Here is a 13463-nt window from a genome sequence, read left to right as displayed (position 1 = left end):
CATGACATTGGTACAAGAGTAGTACTAGTAAGTTGGATAGGTATTTTCTGTACTACACTACCACACAAACTCTATTCACTATCATTCCCAACAAAAAAAATGAAAGAAAAGAAAGGGAATAAATAAATAAGCAATCTATCATACAAATAACTGAGAAAGCAGTACAAAGTAAATGATGACAAAGAAAAAGAAAGACCAAAAAACAAAAGTTGTTCCATCCCATTTTTTCCCCTAGAATGACAAAGTTGAGCTAGCTTGTAGGGATTCATGCTAGAAAAAAGTTACGTGTGCAGACATGGACACAAGAAGAGGGAAATGGACAACACAAAAGCTTTTGTGTTCTGTGTCATTGTCTATTGTGCCCTGCCATCATGAATAAGTTTTAACTCATCCGGTTCACTATCCGTGTGCAGCAGTAAGCCTGGCCTGTCTGGGTTTTCTGTGACTGCAAAGTGGATAGTGGCGCCGCTATGTCCACATAATGATACACACTATTACCAAACACAGCATAAAGTTGGGGGCGCCAATTTTTGACAACCTCTCAAAGTGTCTACACTTCGCCATAGCAGAGGATGCGAGTGCTTGCACTCATGCAACTCGTACTGTAGACAACACATAATTGCAAAGGGGGAAGCAGTACCTTTGTAGCCTTGTAGTGTTGCACAACATCGTAGTAAACCTTGCGCCAGGTGAGTTCCTCTGCCTGACGGCCATACTGGACTGGAGCAGTGAACAGGAGGCGCTCACAGTAGTCCTTAAGCCTGCACATATAAAAAGAAGGCAATGTTACATGTGCAGGCAGGACGTGAGGACTGCTGCTCATAAAATGAAAAATTAAAGACAAACCTTGATTCAATGATGTCCGAGTAACAAATGCACTATACTTGCAGGAAAATCTTAAAAGTAATTCACTGCTTCAAGCTATGATAGAATCATGATGCTGTGAACGTGGTTGGTACCAGTTTGCTGTTTTTATGTTACTGCAACAACAACATATTGAGATTATAGTACAACCTGCTTCTCTGATGCTTCTCACAACACACACAAAAAAAAAGGGAAGATAGAGAGAGAGAGAAGTAAGAAGACAGTTCCACGCGCACCTTGCCCTGAGATGTGTCACCTCTGGAGCCAGGTAGGCTCCAAACGATGAAGCACCCCGAAGCCACTCCTCCAAGCGTCGAGCTGCTTCTGAGGCACTCCTGCAAAGGTGAGTGTGGCAATGCCATATTATGGTCAGAGTGGCACATTTATTGTCATGGCACATTTCAAAGGTAGCTGCTTGAAGTGGAGAGAGATTAGCTAGTGCACTGTGTAGCGAATGTTACTACGCCTTTCCTGTGCAACTGTCATTAAAGGACACTGGTAGTGACTGACACCTGCTTAAAGTAGCACTAAATTTGCCCATATGACAGAGGTAAGAAAAGTTTGGAGTAGAGCTTAGCTGAAAGCAAGGTCTACAGGTGGGCTTTGGTGAGGAGATCACAAGTTTTGCAGCCCAAAAAACAAATAAAAATAAAAATAAGTTCATAAATAAAATAAAATAAAAAAAAGATTGGCAGATCCCACGCACATGTGGGAATTGGTGATAAGGAAAGCTTTCTTTGATGTCAGTTCTCCTTCGCTTCTATGTATCAATGTTTTTTGCTTGATGCACACCCTGGTTCCATTTTGTTCACTTGACTTCACGCTTGGCTGCTTCTGTTGCTAACTTCTTCACTCCTCTGTTGGCCAATTTTTGTTGCCAACTCCTTCCCTGCTCTGTAGCTTCACACATCGCTCAATGCATGATCTAGTTCATTTTATTCACTCGACTTCTTTCTCCACAGTCAGCTGCTTTTGTTGCCGACTTCCTCACTTCGTGCTTTACTTATTAAATTAAATTATGGGGTTTTACATGCCAAAACCAAAGTCAATGTCTTCTTAAGAAAACATTATTATGGATTCAATAATCAATGTAGACAACAAAATAATTCATGGACCTTTCTTGCACGGAAATAACCTAAATAATCAAGCACAATATGACATTCGTCAAGCCGCATAACATGTATCAGAATAGGTTTTTCAGCGCAGAATTTTAGAAAAGCAAGGCCTGCCTTCATGAAGCTATCCTTTCCTTGGCAGAAAATGCAAAGAGTTGTGAAAGCATAATGTAGTATCCTAGCCTGATTTGCTGTTTTTCTACAGTGGCTTGTTATTTTTCTGTAAATGACACTCTGGAAGTTCCTGAATAGTAATGTTCACAGTACTAACCAGATCACTAACTACCAGTAGGCCTCTCACAGCACACTTGCTTTTCTACGTGTTGGTACCATTCATCCTTCACATCGACAGCAATGTTCAACATTGCTGGATCCATATAACCATGCTCGCTATGGCTATATGGATCTCAAGAAAGGTTTTCAGCATTCTTTATAATCACACTGATGGTAAAATGGAACTGAACATGCAGGCATGCATGTTCCTACCGTGGAACAAAAACAGATGATATGGAGGAGCCATGAAATGAGTGCAACCATGGAAATCTTATTTAAAGCTAAAATGCAACAACTGCATTACATTTCTGTGCAACCTTGAAAACTACGGAACTGATGGTACACTGAAAGATCAAAATACACCGCAGTGCCCAGCCAGTTAACAGGCAAATGTGCATAAAATGATATTAAACGATCTTGAAAACATGCTTGTCTGTCTTCCTGCTAAGTGAAAGAGAATGCTAAATCACTTTACAATGATTAATGGCATCCATTTAAATAGCACAAAAGAAAGCAAGAAACACAAACAAAAGGCACATAAATTTTTATTTGCACATAATTTGGTGCTGTAATTACATTATATTTATAAAGCAATGGCAATTCATCCATCTATCACAACTGAAGGTACATGAAATAAGTATTGTGTAACAACTCCTCTGCATTTAGGGGACATGTCGCAAGTGCGCGGCATAGTGTGCTGGCCTTCATTGAACTCCACTCGGCAACGACTTGCGAATTCAGTACAAGCTCTGCCATAAGACAGCATCGCAGCTGCTTTGCCTGTTTCCATGCTCCAAGATGTGCTTTTCAAGGGACACCAACATTGTTAGAAGTTTTTTTCTGTCATGACATCATGAAAGAGTATGAATGGACTGGCACATCTACACAAATTCTTTTTCCATTGGATAGTCGTGTGTTTATCACTACATTTTAAGGTTGTCACTCACAAAATACGTCATCTACCATACTGCTTTATATTTCACCACATGAAATGATATGTCAGCATGCAAAGCGAGATGAATAACTGAATATAACCATTCTAAATCACAGTTCCGTGAAATATAGTGATTCAATGCAAACCGCATCATATCTTTGTAAGACTTAACAAACTGATAAGCAACTGGGAGAATATCATTGAAAAGGTTCAAATGTGTATCTTGACATACTTGCTACTACCACACTGAATCCCATACAAACGATATCTCTTACCTAGGTAACATGCAACAAAGCTACCTTGGGCCAGTGTAATGCAGCAATTTATTTCACTCTATTCATTTCCCTTCTGATTATTCAGCGCTCACAACCAGCCAATCCTGGAGATAACATAGGTTTGGTGTTGCTTAGATGATTAATGAAACATGGAAGAGAAAACAATTGGAATAAAATAGTTATATTTTTCTGCATCTGGAGGAAGCATGGGTCAGCAGAAATTACCAGTAAAGGGTCATGAGCAAAAAGAACAAGGAGAACCAAGGGGCTCAATCCTTTTTTCCTTTATTTGCATTCACATATGCACACTGGCAATTAAGCCAGGGAAAGCACAGGGGTAAATTAACTGGTACTAGCTGGTACTTCAATGTTTGCAGGACCACTGAAGCTTCAGCTTATACCATCAGAAGCCAACAAACAAAGACACGAAGGAAAACATAGGGGAATTCACTTGTACTTACTAATTGAATTTAAATATGATAAATTTATGGCAATGAAAGTGAATAAAAAAATAACTTGCCGCAGGTGGGGAACACTCTTAAGCCTTTGCATTACGTGTGTGTTGCTCTAACCAATTGAGCTACCGCGGTGCGGTCTCCCCATCCACTTTATTGGGTATTTATCTGTTCATTTCTTTAATTCATAACTTCCTTAATTCAATCAATAAGTACAAGTAAATTTCCTTATGTTTTCCTTGATGTCCCTGTTGGCTACTCATGATGATATTAATAAAAATCGGGTCCCTCAGTTAACTCTCTTTCTTCACGTTCTTACATAATGAGGGTCTCGAATTCGGCAACATTGATGCCTTCAGGTAGCATGTGTGCGTTTATAGCCTAGTTGCCTCCACCCAGAAAGATCACATACTCGTGACGCCTGCGGCAGAAAGGATGTTCCACATCCGCTGCCAAAGTTTGTGAGTGGTGGCGCTGGCTGACACTCCCAAGGTTATTTCTAGCAGAACACATAAATAACCAAGAAAGTGGATGGGGAAACCGCACCACGGTAGCTCGATTGGTTAGAGCATCGCACGCATAATGCAAAGACTTAGGATCATTCACCACCTGCTGCAAGTTTCTTCATCCACTTCCATTGCCATTAATTTACTATTTCTTTAATTCAATTAGTAAGTACAAGTAAATTCCCCATATGTTTTCCTTGGTGTCTTTGTTTGTTGGCTTCTCACGATTAATGAAAATCGGGCTCCTCGGTTAACTCCTTTTCTTCAAGCTTCAGCTTAGTGTGACTATGACTACTAGAGCAGTCTTTATAGGCGAGGGTTTTAAAGTGAAAGTGGACTCTATTGTCAGTCCCAAGTCTGTCTTGAGACTGGCTATGATGTTGCATGATATGGAATACAGATGCAGTGTACAGAGTGCAAGTAGCAACTATGGAAAGTGAGGAAAAATTAGTTCAGAAATAGTGATGTTAAATACGCAATAGTTAGTACCCTGATGAATACCAGTGGTCGTTCAAATTCAACTAGGCATAACGTGACAACAAACACTAGCAGCACTGGTAATAATGCTTGCAGGTTGCAGCACAATATTGAAGTGTCATCATGCATAGAAAAAACTATGAAAATTATAAATTAAGATTAGTCATCGTGATTATAGATTTAACCTATGCTTCCAGCTTTATGCTTGATGAAAAAAAAAAAAAGACATTTAGGGACATATCTTATGTAATGTGTGGCCAACACACACACACACACACAAACACACACACACACACACACACACACACACACACACACACACACATATATATATATATATATATATATATATATATATATATATATATATATATATATATATATATATATATATACACAGAGAGAGAGAGAGAGAGAGAGAGAGAGAGAGAGAGAGAGAGAGAGAGGTAAGCAGCTAGCGTTTTCGAACTCAATTGCTGTGTGTACTTTTGTGATGCTAATAATGAGATATGGCAAGATAAAATACGAGCAACGCTTCCACGCGACATTACCGCGAAAAATTTGTACCCCAGGCAACGTGCAAAGAGAAACGTTCGCAGACAGCTTCGAATATTTTAGCTTAAAACACGTCATTTCGCTCTAAAAGTGCAATAACTTTCTCGGGACAAGAACGCGACGCCACCACATAGCCTCACAAATTTTGCAGAATATATCTTTTTTTTTAATGCAATCCAAGTTTACACGCTGACTAAACGCGCGAGATAAGGAACAATAATGAAATTTGAAATTGATAAAGAAGGGACGTACTGCCCTTCGAAGCATTTTAAGACGTGCATCAAAACAATCTATATTTTGCCATGCTTACTTAATTTCAACTTATTTACGGCCTTTGTTTAGTCTTCTCCGAAGCATTACGATAGCCACGCTTACAAATGGGAGTTAGCAGAAATTATGTTTTGTATAAACGAGCGCTTTTTTTCGTCACACAATTGCTCAAAGCAGACTACTTAGCGTCCGGCGTGTCAAACGAGAGGTGTTGCGTTCGTCACGAACGCGCGCTATTGAGACGGATGGACGGCTGCAATACGTGGCGGGAGATAGCACCGGGCGCCTCGGCAATCAACCATCAGCGTTTTTTATTAAATATCGCAGCGAGCAGTAAATTATAAGCCTAACTCACCGATAGAGTCTTCTGGATAACTCGGAGCTTTCATACTTCGCTTCCGTATATGTCTTGGCACCCTTCTGCATTATATCACCTGTTCATTTTCTTAGGTTTTGGCTCCCTGCTACGCACTGCTATGCCAAAGAACAATTTTGTGGCGAAAGTAAAGCTGTCGCTGGCATAACATGCTGTTTTCCGTCCGACGCACATCTGGTCATCTGCGCCCGTCTGCACGCGGGCCCTGATTGGGTCGTAGACGAACAATATGCCGACTGCGCTTGGCTCTGCGCGGAGCCATTCGGCTGGCGCCGCGCCGCAGTGGCACGTTTGTGTCGCGAGCCGTCGCGAGGAATACAGTGGTCGCGTCAAAAAAGAAGTAACGACAATGTTTCTACTTTGGCAGTAACAGTACGAAATAAAATGTGTCTGGTCGTTTCACCTTCTTGCTTTCATGGCTGCGGCCATTGCAAAAGCACAATCTCCGCGACTCGCCATGCGAACTCTGAAATTGAATAAAAACTGGGAACAAGTTTATTTACGCCTATATCTTTCTATTAAATAAAAATAACAATAAATGTACTGCTTACATGTATACATAAACGGCCCCCCAAAACTGATTATATATTAACGTTAGAGCCGAGCCAAGACAGAGGCCGGATTCGTTGGCATCGGTCTGCTACACAGCATTCGGGGAACCATTGCGGAACAATGATGTGCCAAGACTTGACATTCGCGCTTCTGTCGACGCAAATAGAAGACTCTGACGACGCAGGTGCACCACTCCGGAACTGAAAGCTGCAGAATGTCTGCCAGAATGTCAAGGAGTATGGTCCTATGGGCGCGGTTTACGTTTCGTTTTACTGGCTGTTCTACCTGCGTTCGCTTGTCGTCCGTTGAAGCGCCAAGGGCAGTGACCTGGAACGATGTCTCGACAGCTTTGCGTCCATTCTACTTCATTGTGCATCCTGACATGTTCTGGAATCATCCTGCTGAAAAACAGACAAACGAGAACTCTCTCAAACAACTCAACGCATATATAGAGAGTCTGTTGCAGAAGCAGACGGCGAGGCCATTGCATCTAAACTTCTATCTGCGTCAGTTAAAAGCCACGACAGTGCCGCCGCAGCCGTTCAAGAACGTGCAGATCAAGCTCGCTAGTCAGAACGTCCACGCTACTGTACATGATGTGTTAACTTCGTGCAGCCTTCCCACTGACCATCTTGATTCGCTCAATCCGAAACCGCAATGGAAATCGGCCAGTCGCAAGCCGGAGCACAGGCAGTCGCCGACGTCTGCGAAGTACGAATACGAGCCTCCCGTGGACGATGACTTTTTTGCTCGTCACGAGTGGACCGTGGACGGCCGCCCCAGCTATAATTTGACACGGTTCTTACGCGACAACGTTCACACGGCTCGTGAACGTTCGGCGCTGAGCAGCCCCGCTCGAGCAGAAGCGTTTCGCCTGTCTAAGGAGACCGTGACCGAGCTGGGTCTCGAAGACCTGCGTTGGGAATGTGACTGGGGCTCTGGTCACTACCGCGGATCTCTCGAGAGCTTCCGGCGACTGTGCCAACAGCACCCCGAAGTGGCGGCCAGCTTGCGCGGCCGCACGCTGATACTTGGGAGAACAACGGGCGTCTCGCTTGACGGGCACGTCGTACTGAGCATCGAGGATGTACGCCACAGCTGGCTGTCGCTGCTGCGCTCGCTGGCCCGCTACGACGCATACGTGAGGCTGGTGCCACCCGCTGAGCGTGCCCTGTCCGAGACGTTGCGCGGGATCCGTGTCGAGCACCGTAGGTTCAAGCCAGCAGTAGCAGCCAAGGCATATGTGCAGCAGCTGAGCAAGCTAACCGTGGCACTCCATCGGTGCGTGCTTTCCAGCCTAGTATATGCAGGGAACACAGGCTCAACACAACGCTTTCCTCGAAGCTGTATGTACTCGCTGTGACTAAGTGGAGCGGTTTACAGGCCAGCGGTGTACATTTCGTTTGCATTTTTTTCTTGTTTCTAAGTGCTGCCAAAACAATGATAGTTGAGATTCTAATATAATGCTGTATCAACTCAGTACAACGAAAACGGCGCCACATACCGAAACTTGTGGCAAGCCTCTTGCCTCTGACTTTATACTCCGTTTCACACATAGCAGGCAATGCTACAAAGAATAGAGAGACTGTTCTCACTGCTCACATTTGCAACCAAAAAATAGTGTGTCACATGAATGAAATATGTAGGTATGCGTGATGTAATTCGATGTGACTTAAGTCTCATACTTTTATGTCACAAGATATGACATTACTACATGGAAGGCATTGCAAATCTAAAGCCGTTGACTGATTGAGCAGAGTGACAAGTTTGTGTGAGCAACAGCCAGAATGTACAGGTTGCAGTCGTTACCAAAACACAGTACATCGCACTGAATGCACAAAGGTACACAAACAATGCATAATTTGATGTGAATTTATGTCGAGAAGTTGTAATGTACACAGTAGTTATTCCATAGAAGTCGTCCCAGATAAAAAAAACAGCTGCACTACAAAACATGCGGAATGAGACTTCTATGACTGCACTACTTGCATAGCTTCTGCAGCATCATCTGGTAAGTATGAAATGGACTATAGCATGTCAGGTCAGCAAGTCACATTGACTTTGTGATGGACACTGTTGTGCCTGATTCATTGTTATTCATACCTGAAAGCAGAGATTCAACAATGTAATACAGAACAGCAGCAGAGTAGATAAACAAATTTCTCATGGAAACAACAAAAGCACCTTATTAAGGATATTTGTGGACCTCTTCATCAAAGGAGCTCTGCCATGTTTCTTTTATTCTGCTGTAGCCTGTTGAGTCATCTTAGTTGTCATTGTGGCACAAAGAGCGGGAGGTATGCTGGGAGCAAACTGCTGATTGTCAGCAACAAGGAAGACCTTCAGTGTTGCTCTCTTTACAGACACATCTGGGTCAAGGGCCTCCCTAGTGACTGGCCAGCACGTCTCACAGACCACCAGTTGGGCGTTGAATGTGAGGCAGGCCCTCTGATGCTGTCGCCTACGGGACAGTTCTTGGCTCCAGCCTCCTGCCCACCAGCACTTCTCCTAGATTTTGTTGGTTCACAGTTGTCCACGGCTGAACAGAGACGCCTCCTTTATAGAAGCCAGCGGCGCTTTGAAACACAGTTGCATCAGCTCTGTATCGAAACACTCAACCTGGAGTCGCTTTCCAAAGAGAATGATGTTACGCCGGACCGGATGGTGCTTTGCTGTGAACGGCTCCTCAGGGCAGCATTGTGGCTAGAACCGCTGCTGAGTGGCTGTCGTCTCCATGTGTCTCACTACTGCTCTGTCCTGCAAGATGGCCTTGTCTGTCTACCTTGGGACTGGCATGAGTAGTAGGGATGGCTTTTGCTTACGTACCGGCTGATAGACCACAGCATGTGTCAACAGCAAATGCCAGAGGAGTGAGAACGACAGTGTAAGCTGTCATGAATCACTTTTCTTGCTTGAAATCATTGGGCAAACACTCCATATTTGGGAGTGAAAAGAAGCACAACTTCCAGTAAGTGCTTTTAGCCACAGTTCTAAGTGTGAATAGGTTGCGCATGTGCTGTGTAAGTGTGCCAAGGTTAGTTTGTAATTAAGCTGTACAAACATGTAAGATATAGTTTAGAATCTGCGTTATGAATATTGTACTATCAGAATGTTAACGCATGAACATGTGCCACCGGAATTTGGAAGACACATGCAATGAAAGTACGAGGCTTCTCAGTTGAAGATTGCCAGCTATGTAAGACCACATATGGAAAGGGTGCCTCAAAGAGAGTTTCCCAACCTTCAAGTATTGTTTGTGTGCACTATACAAGGTACCACAGTTGGGACAGGTAGGTATCGTACGTGAGCTTCTTTGGGGATATGCCTGGGTCCACACCTGTGTATGGGCAACCTTGCTCTTGTTTGTATCCTACTTGCATTTGCTCTTCAAGGATCTCTAAGCAGGCTGGACAGTTTGAATTTCCTGCCCATGCTTTCTCTCTGAGCAGCGGCATCAGCCCTTGTCCCTCTGGCCACAAACTTATTTAGGTTTGAAGTGCACTCTGAAGATGATAACACGAGCCCACGAAACTCCTTGAGCTGGCACATGGAGTGATGGTGTTAAAGAGCACTTGATAGTCATGCAGCAAAAACAAAAAAATGCCACAGCCACATCTACGCGAACATCTGCAGAGATTTTTTGCAAGTGCAAGTGAGGGTTAATAGTTGATAGGGTTTAACACATCATAAAGCTGCAGTTGTGTACAGGGTGTCAGAACGAAATGTCTTTCGTTCTGGTTTTAGTTTCGTTCCACTAAAAAAAGTTCTATTCTGGTCCCGCTCCGGAAAAAAAAAAGAAATAGTAAAAATTTTTGAAGCAGTGCAATGATAAAAACGTAGTATTTATTGTTCTCAGTAACTGAATTCTGAGGTCCTGCTCAGTACCTTGACTGTCAAGGCACTGAGCATTATCTGTGAAACAGCGCATCATCGAGTGTACTTGCTGAAATGAGAGACCGCTGTTACTATAAAACGAACTTAAACAAACAATAAAACTTGATAACAAAGTGTTGTATCCACAGAAAATGAAATAAGCTCTTCAGCGTGCAAGCCCTGGGTATTGCTGTGATGCCGATCTGCTAGTGCACCAAGCGGCAGGGTTAGATTAGTGGAGCTCTTGACTGGCTATCGCTTGCACTATCCCTACCTGAAACACGTGCTTATGTGGACCCCCGAGATGCGCTCTAATGCTGACATTGCCCGACAACGGTTGTTTCGAATTGCTCACTTCCCCTTGAACTGAAAACTGATAAAAACTATTTCGGTTTCACTGTGAAAGAAAATAATAAACAATGTTTCGGTTGTGTTCTCATTCTGGTCAAACCAAACCATGTATATATATATATATATATATATATATATATATATATATATATACTTTCTCGTTTTTGTTTCATTCGAACACACTGCTGGGGTATGAGGCATGCCATTGTGGGGTGCTCTAGATCAATTTCAACCACCTAGGGCTCTTTAGAATGCACTGAAATATGCAAATGTTGCCTTCCACCCTGATTGGAATGCGGCTGGGAATCAAGCCCTCGTGCTCAGCAGCAGAATGCCCCAGTCACTGAGCCGTGGGTGGATGTCGAGCGGTGGAGAAAGCATGGAGAATGGTCTTCTTCCCTTCTCTGCACTCCTTGTCTGAGGAATGTCTAGCGGAAGCCCTTAGGTAATAGTCTGGCATGTCCATTAGATGTCCCAATTGGACAGCAAAAATGATGGCAAGCATTTTAATATTACCGAGGGGCACACAGACACTTGTGCATCATTTGATACCTACACTGGTCTGTCCCCAGCTTTTTGGCACAAGTTCGACAAGGACAACTTTAGTGGAGGTGTATGTTGCCATTGCTGCACTCGCTACTGTAGGTTGTATAGTCTGGGCTGCCCCTCATACCTATTCAGAAAAGAAAAGCTGACAGGAGAGCGATTCCAAGACATCTTCGTGGCTGCATATGATGACTGGGTGCTCCCAACTTTATGTGACAATGCGTTCTAACAAAGCTGGGTGAGTTTGTATATGATGGGTTATGTACAGAGTTTTATGGCAGCTGGCACCAACCTACTTAGCATCTCCTATGCCTTTACTGATGCATCTGCACAGATGCAGATAGAGTTAAAGGCAAATAAAGGATCTTTTCTAACAAGCAAAATGTATTCCAGCAAAACTAGCTACACTGGTGCGGGTGTCTCAAGGCCAAGGGTCAACAATCTAATGGTAAATTTTGAGTTCTAAAGAACTGCATGTGCTGCATATGATTGATCAGACATTGTTGCAAATTGCAGAGAAGGCATAATTTAAGTGTTAGGCTGTACATTAAGGTATGGTAGAAATGTTGCCATTTTTTACTTTCAAATAAGTGCAGAAGGTTAATTTACACAATTTATTCTTGCCTTAACGCTTACACAGTCATTAATGAATATCCATGCGTCGCTATTTTGTGGGTATTTAACATCCAACATGGATATTTCTGTAGTAAGGTGGCTGAATTTTAGATGGTTGTCCTTTGGATATCTGTAGTTACATGGACCCCAACAGGCCCAGCACCATCGTCCCTCAATAAAATTAGCTGGTTTATTGCTTCACGCAGGTTATGTGAATGCTTGCTTGTAAACTGAACATGGCCAAAATTCTATTTAGGGTACTGCCAACTAATAAGTGTAGTATGCAGGAATTGCTGACTTTTGCTTGGCTTGTTGATACAAACCATTAGTCCAGTTAATCTGCAGTATACTCCCATTGTGATAAACTCTGAGGGTTCATACACGCACATTTCCTTAATACGTAAATAGAAAAAACGAGGAAAGGTTGGGAGGTTAATCAGATGGATGTCCGGTTGGCTGCCCTGAAAAACGCTCTATACATATACAAGCTTACTTTCTGCAAGTCTTTATGCATGAATGCAATTGCAATGCTAGCAGTCAAAGGTGGATACAGGCCTTGCAGTTTGAGCTTAGGTATGGCATTGAACTTGCAACTGCTGGTTGAAGGTTTAAATAAATAAAATTATTGGATTTAATATTATGAAACTGTCTGTAGTACTAGCGGGTCGTACAGGGCGCCATAGTGGAGGGTTCTGGATTAATTTTGACCACCTGGCATTCTTTAATGTGCCCCTAAATCCAAGTACTAGCACATGCCCCTAAATCCAAGTACTAGCACATAAATGTTTTTGCATTTCGCTACCGTTGAACTGTAGCCAGGAATTGAACCTGTGACCTCGTGCTCAGCAGAATCTCGTAGCCACACCACAGCAGGTTGGTTGCAGGCAAAGAGCAAGTTGCAGGTTTATATGGACAGCACAGTTTAGGAACCCTGACTGCAACAGCTCTGATGTATTGATTTGCTTTCTGAATTCGCAACTGGCAACAATTTCATGTTAGTGTACAGCTGGCATCAAAAGTTTGTTTCACAGCATCTGAGACAAAGCAGAACATATCTGCATCATGAGCATGCAGCCAGATATTTGCATTTTCAGTCTGCACTAGTATATGCAGTCAACATACTGTCGAATGGGCTTACTGGCTAAGGTCGCAAACTGCTAGGATAATAAATATTTTCTCCGATGCCACAATCTGTAAACTTTTGATGCCGACTGTATCTCTTGGAGCAATATGAAAAGGAACACCCCAATTGTTTTCAATAGCCGTAGTAGCTAAACACGCATGCCCTGCATACGCATGTTCAATGAGACTATGTTCTATAGGAAATGTTCTATAGGAAAGATACTGGTTAAATACGAACATATAAGATCCGAATCCACACATCACAAGTAATTTGCGCTTAAAAGCAAATTTGGTGCTCCTGCTT

General features: G+C 42.9%; 2 protein-coding genes across 3 annotated transcripts in view; one reads left to right on the top strand and one right to left on the bottom strand.

Annotated features, from left to right (window-relative positions):
- Positions 1-6396, bottom strand: part of Smg5 (Smg5 nonsense mediated mRNA decay factor) — a 63320-nt gene extending 56924 nt beyond the window's left edge. For both annotated transcript variants that reach the window (XM_065427497.1, XM_065427498.1), the window contains exons 1-3: positions 6080-6396; positions 1101-1199; positions 641-761 (exon numbers count right to left, since the gene is read on the bottom strand). In XM_065427497.1, the coding sequence (XP_065283569.1) occupies positions 641-761; positions 1101-1199; positions 6080-6150 (291 nt within the window). In that variant the 5' untranslated portion in view covers positions 6151-6396. The remainder of the gene's footprint in view (positions 1-640; positions 762-1100; positions 1200-6079) is intronic.
- A 289-nt stretch (positions 6397-6685) lies between these two features.
- Positions 6686-10964, top strand: LOC135898521 (T-cell activation inhibitor, mitochondrial-like). The gene is made up of 2 exons (XM_065427494.1): positions 6686-7933; positions 9016-10964. The coding sequence occupies exons 1-2, from the start codon at positions 6867-6869 to the stop codon at positions 9452-9454; spliced, it is 1506 nt and encodes a 501-aa protein (XP_065283566.1). The 5' UTR covers positions 6686-6866; the 3' UTR covers positions 9455-10964.
- The last annotated feature ends 2499 nt before the right edge of the window (positions 10965-13463 follow it).

The sequence above is a fragment of the Dermacentor albipictus genome, chromosome 2, assembly GCF_038994185.2.
Source record: "Dermacentor albipictus isolate Rhodes 1998 colony chromosome 2, USDA_Dalb.pri_finalv2, whole genome shotgun sequence".
Taxonomy (NCBI): domain Eukaryota; kingdom Metazoa; phylum Arthropoda; class Arachnida; order Ixodida; family Ixodidae; genus Dermacentor; species Dermacentor albipictus.
This window is presented reverse-complemented; position numbering and strand designations above follow the sequence as displayed.

What these genes read in the sequence shown, in the direction of transcription:
- LOC135898521 (XM_065427494.1), top strand. Translation starts at nt 6,867, where the DNA reads ATGTCTGCCAGAATGTCAAGGAGTATGGTCCTATGGGCGCGGTTTACG. An exon ending in CTAACCGTGGCACTCCATCG is followed by an intron (nt 7,934 to 9,015) that starts GTGCGTGCTTTC and finishes CTCTCTTTACAG; the next exon opens with ACACATCTGGGTCAAGGGCC.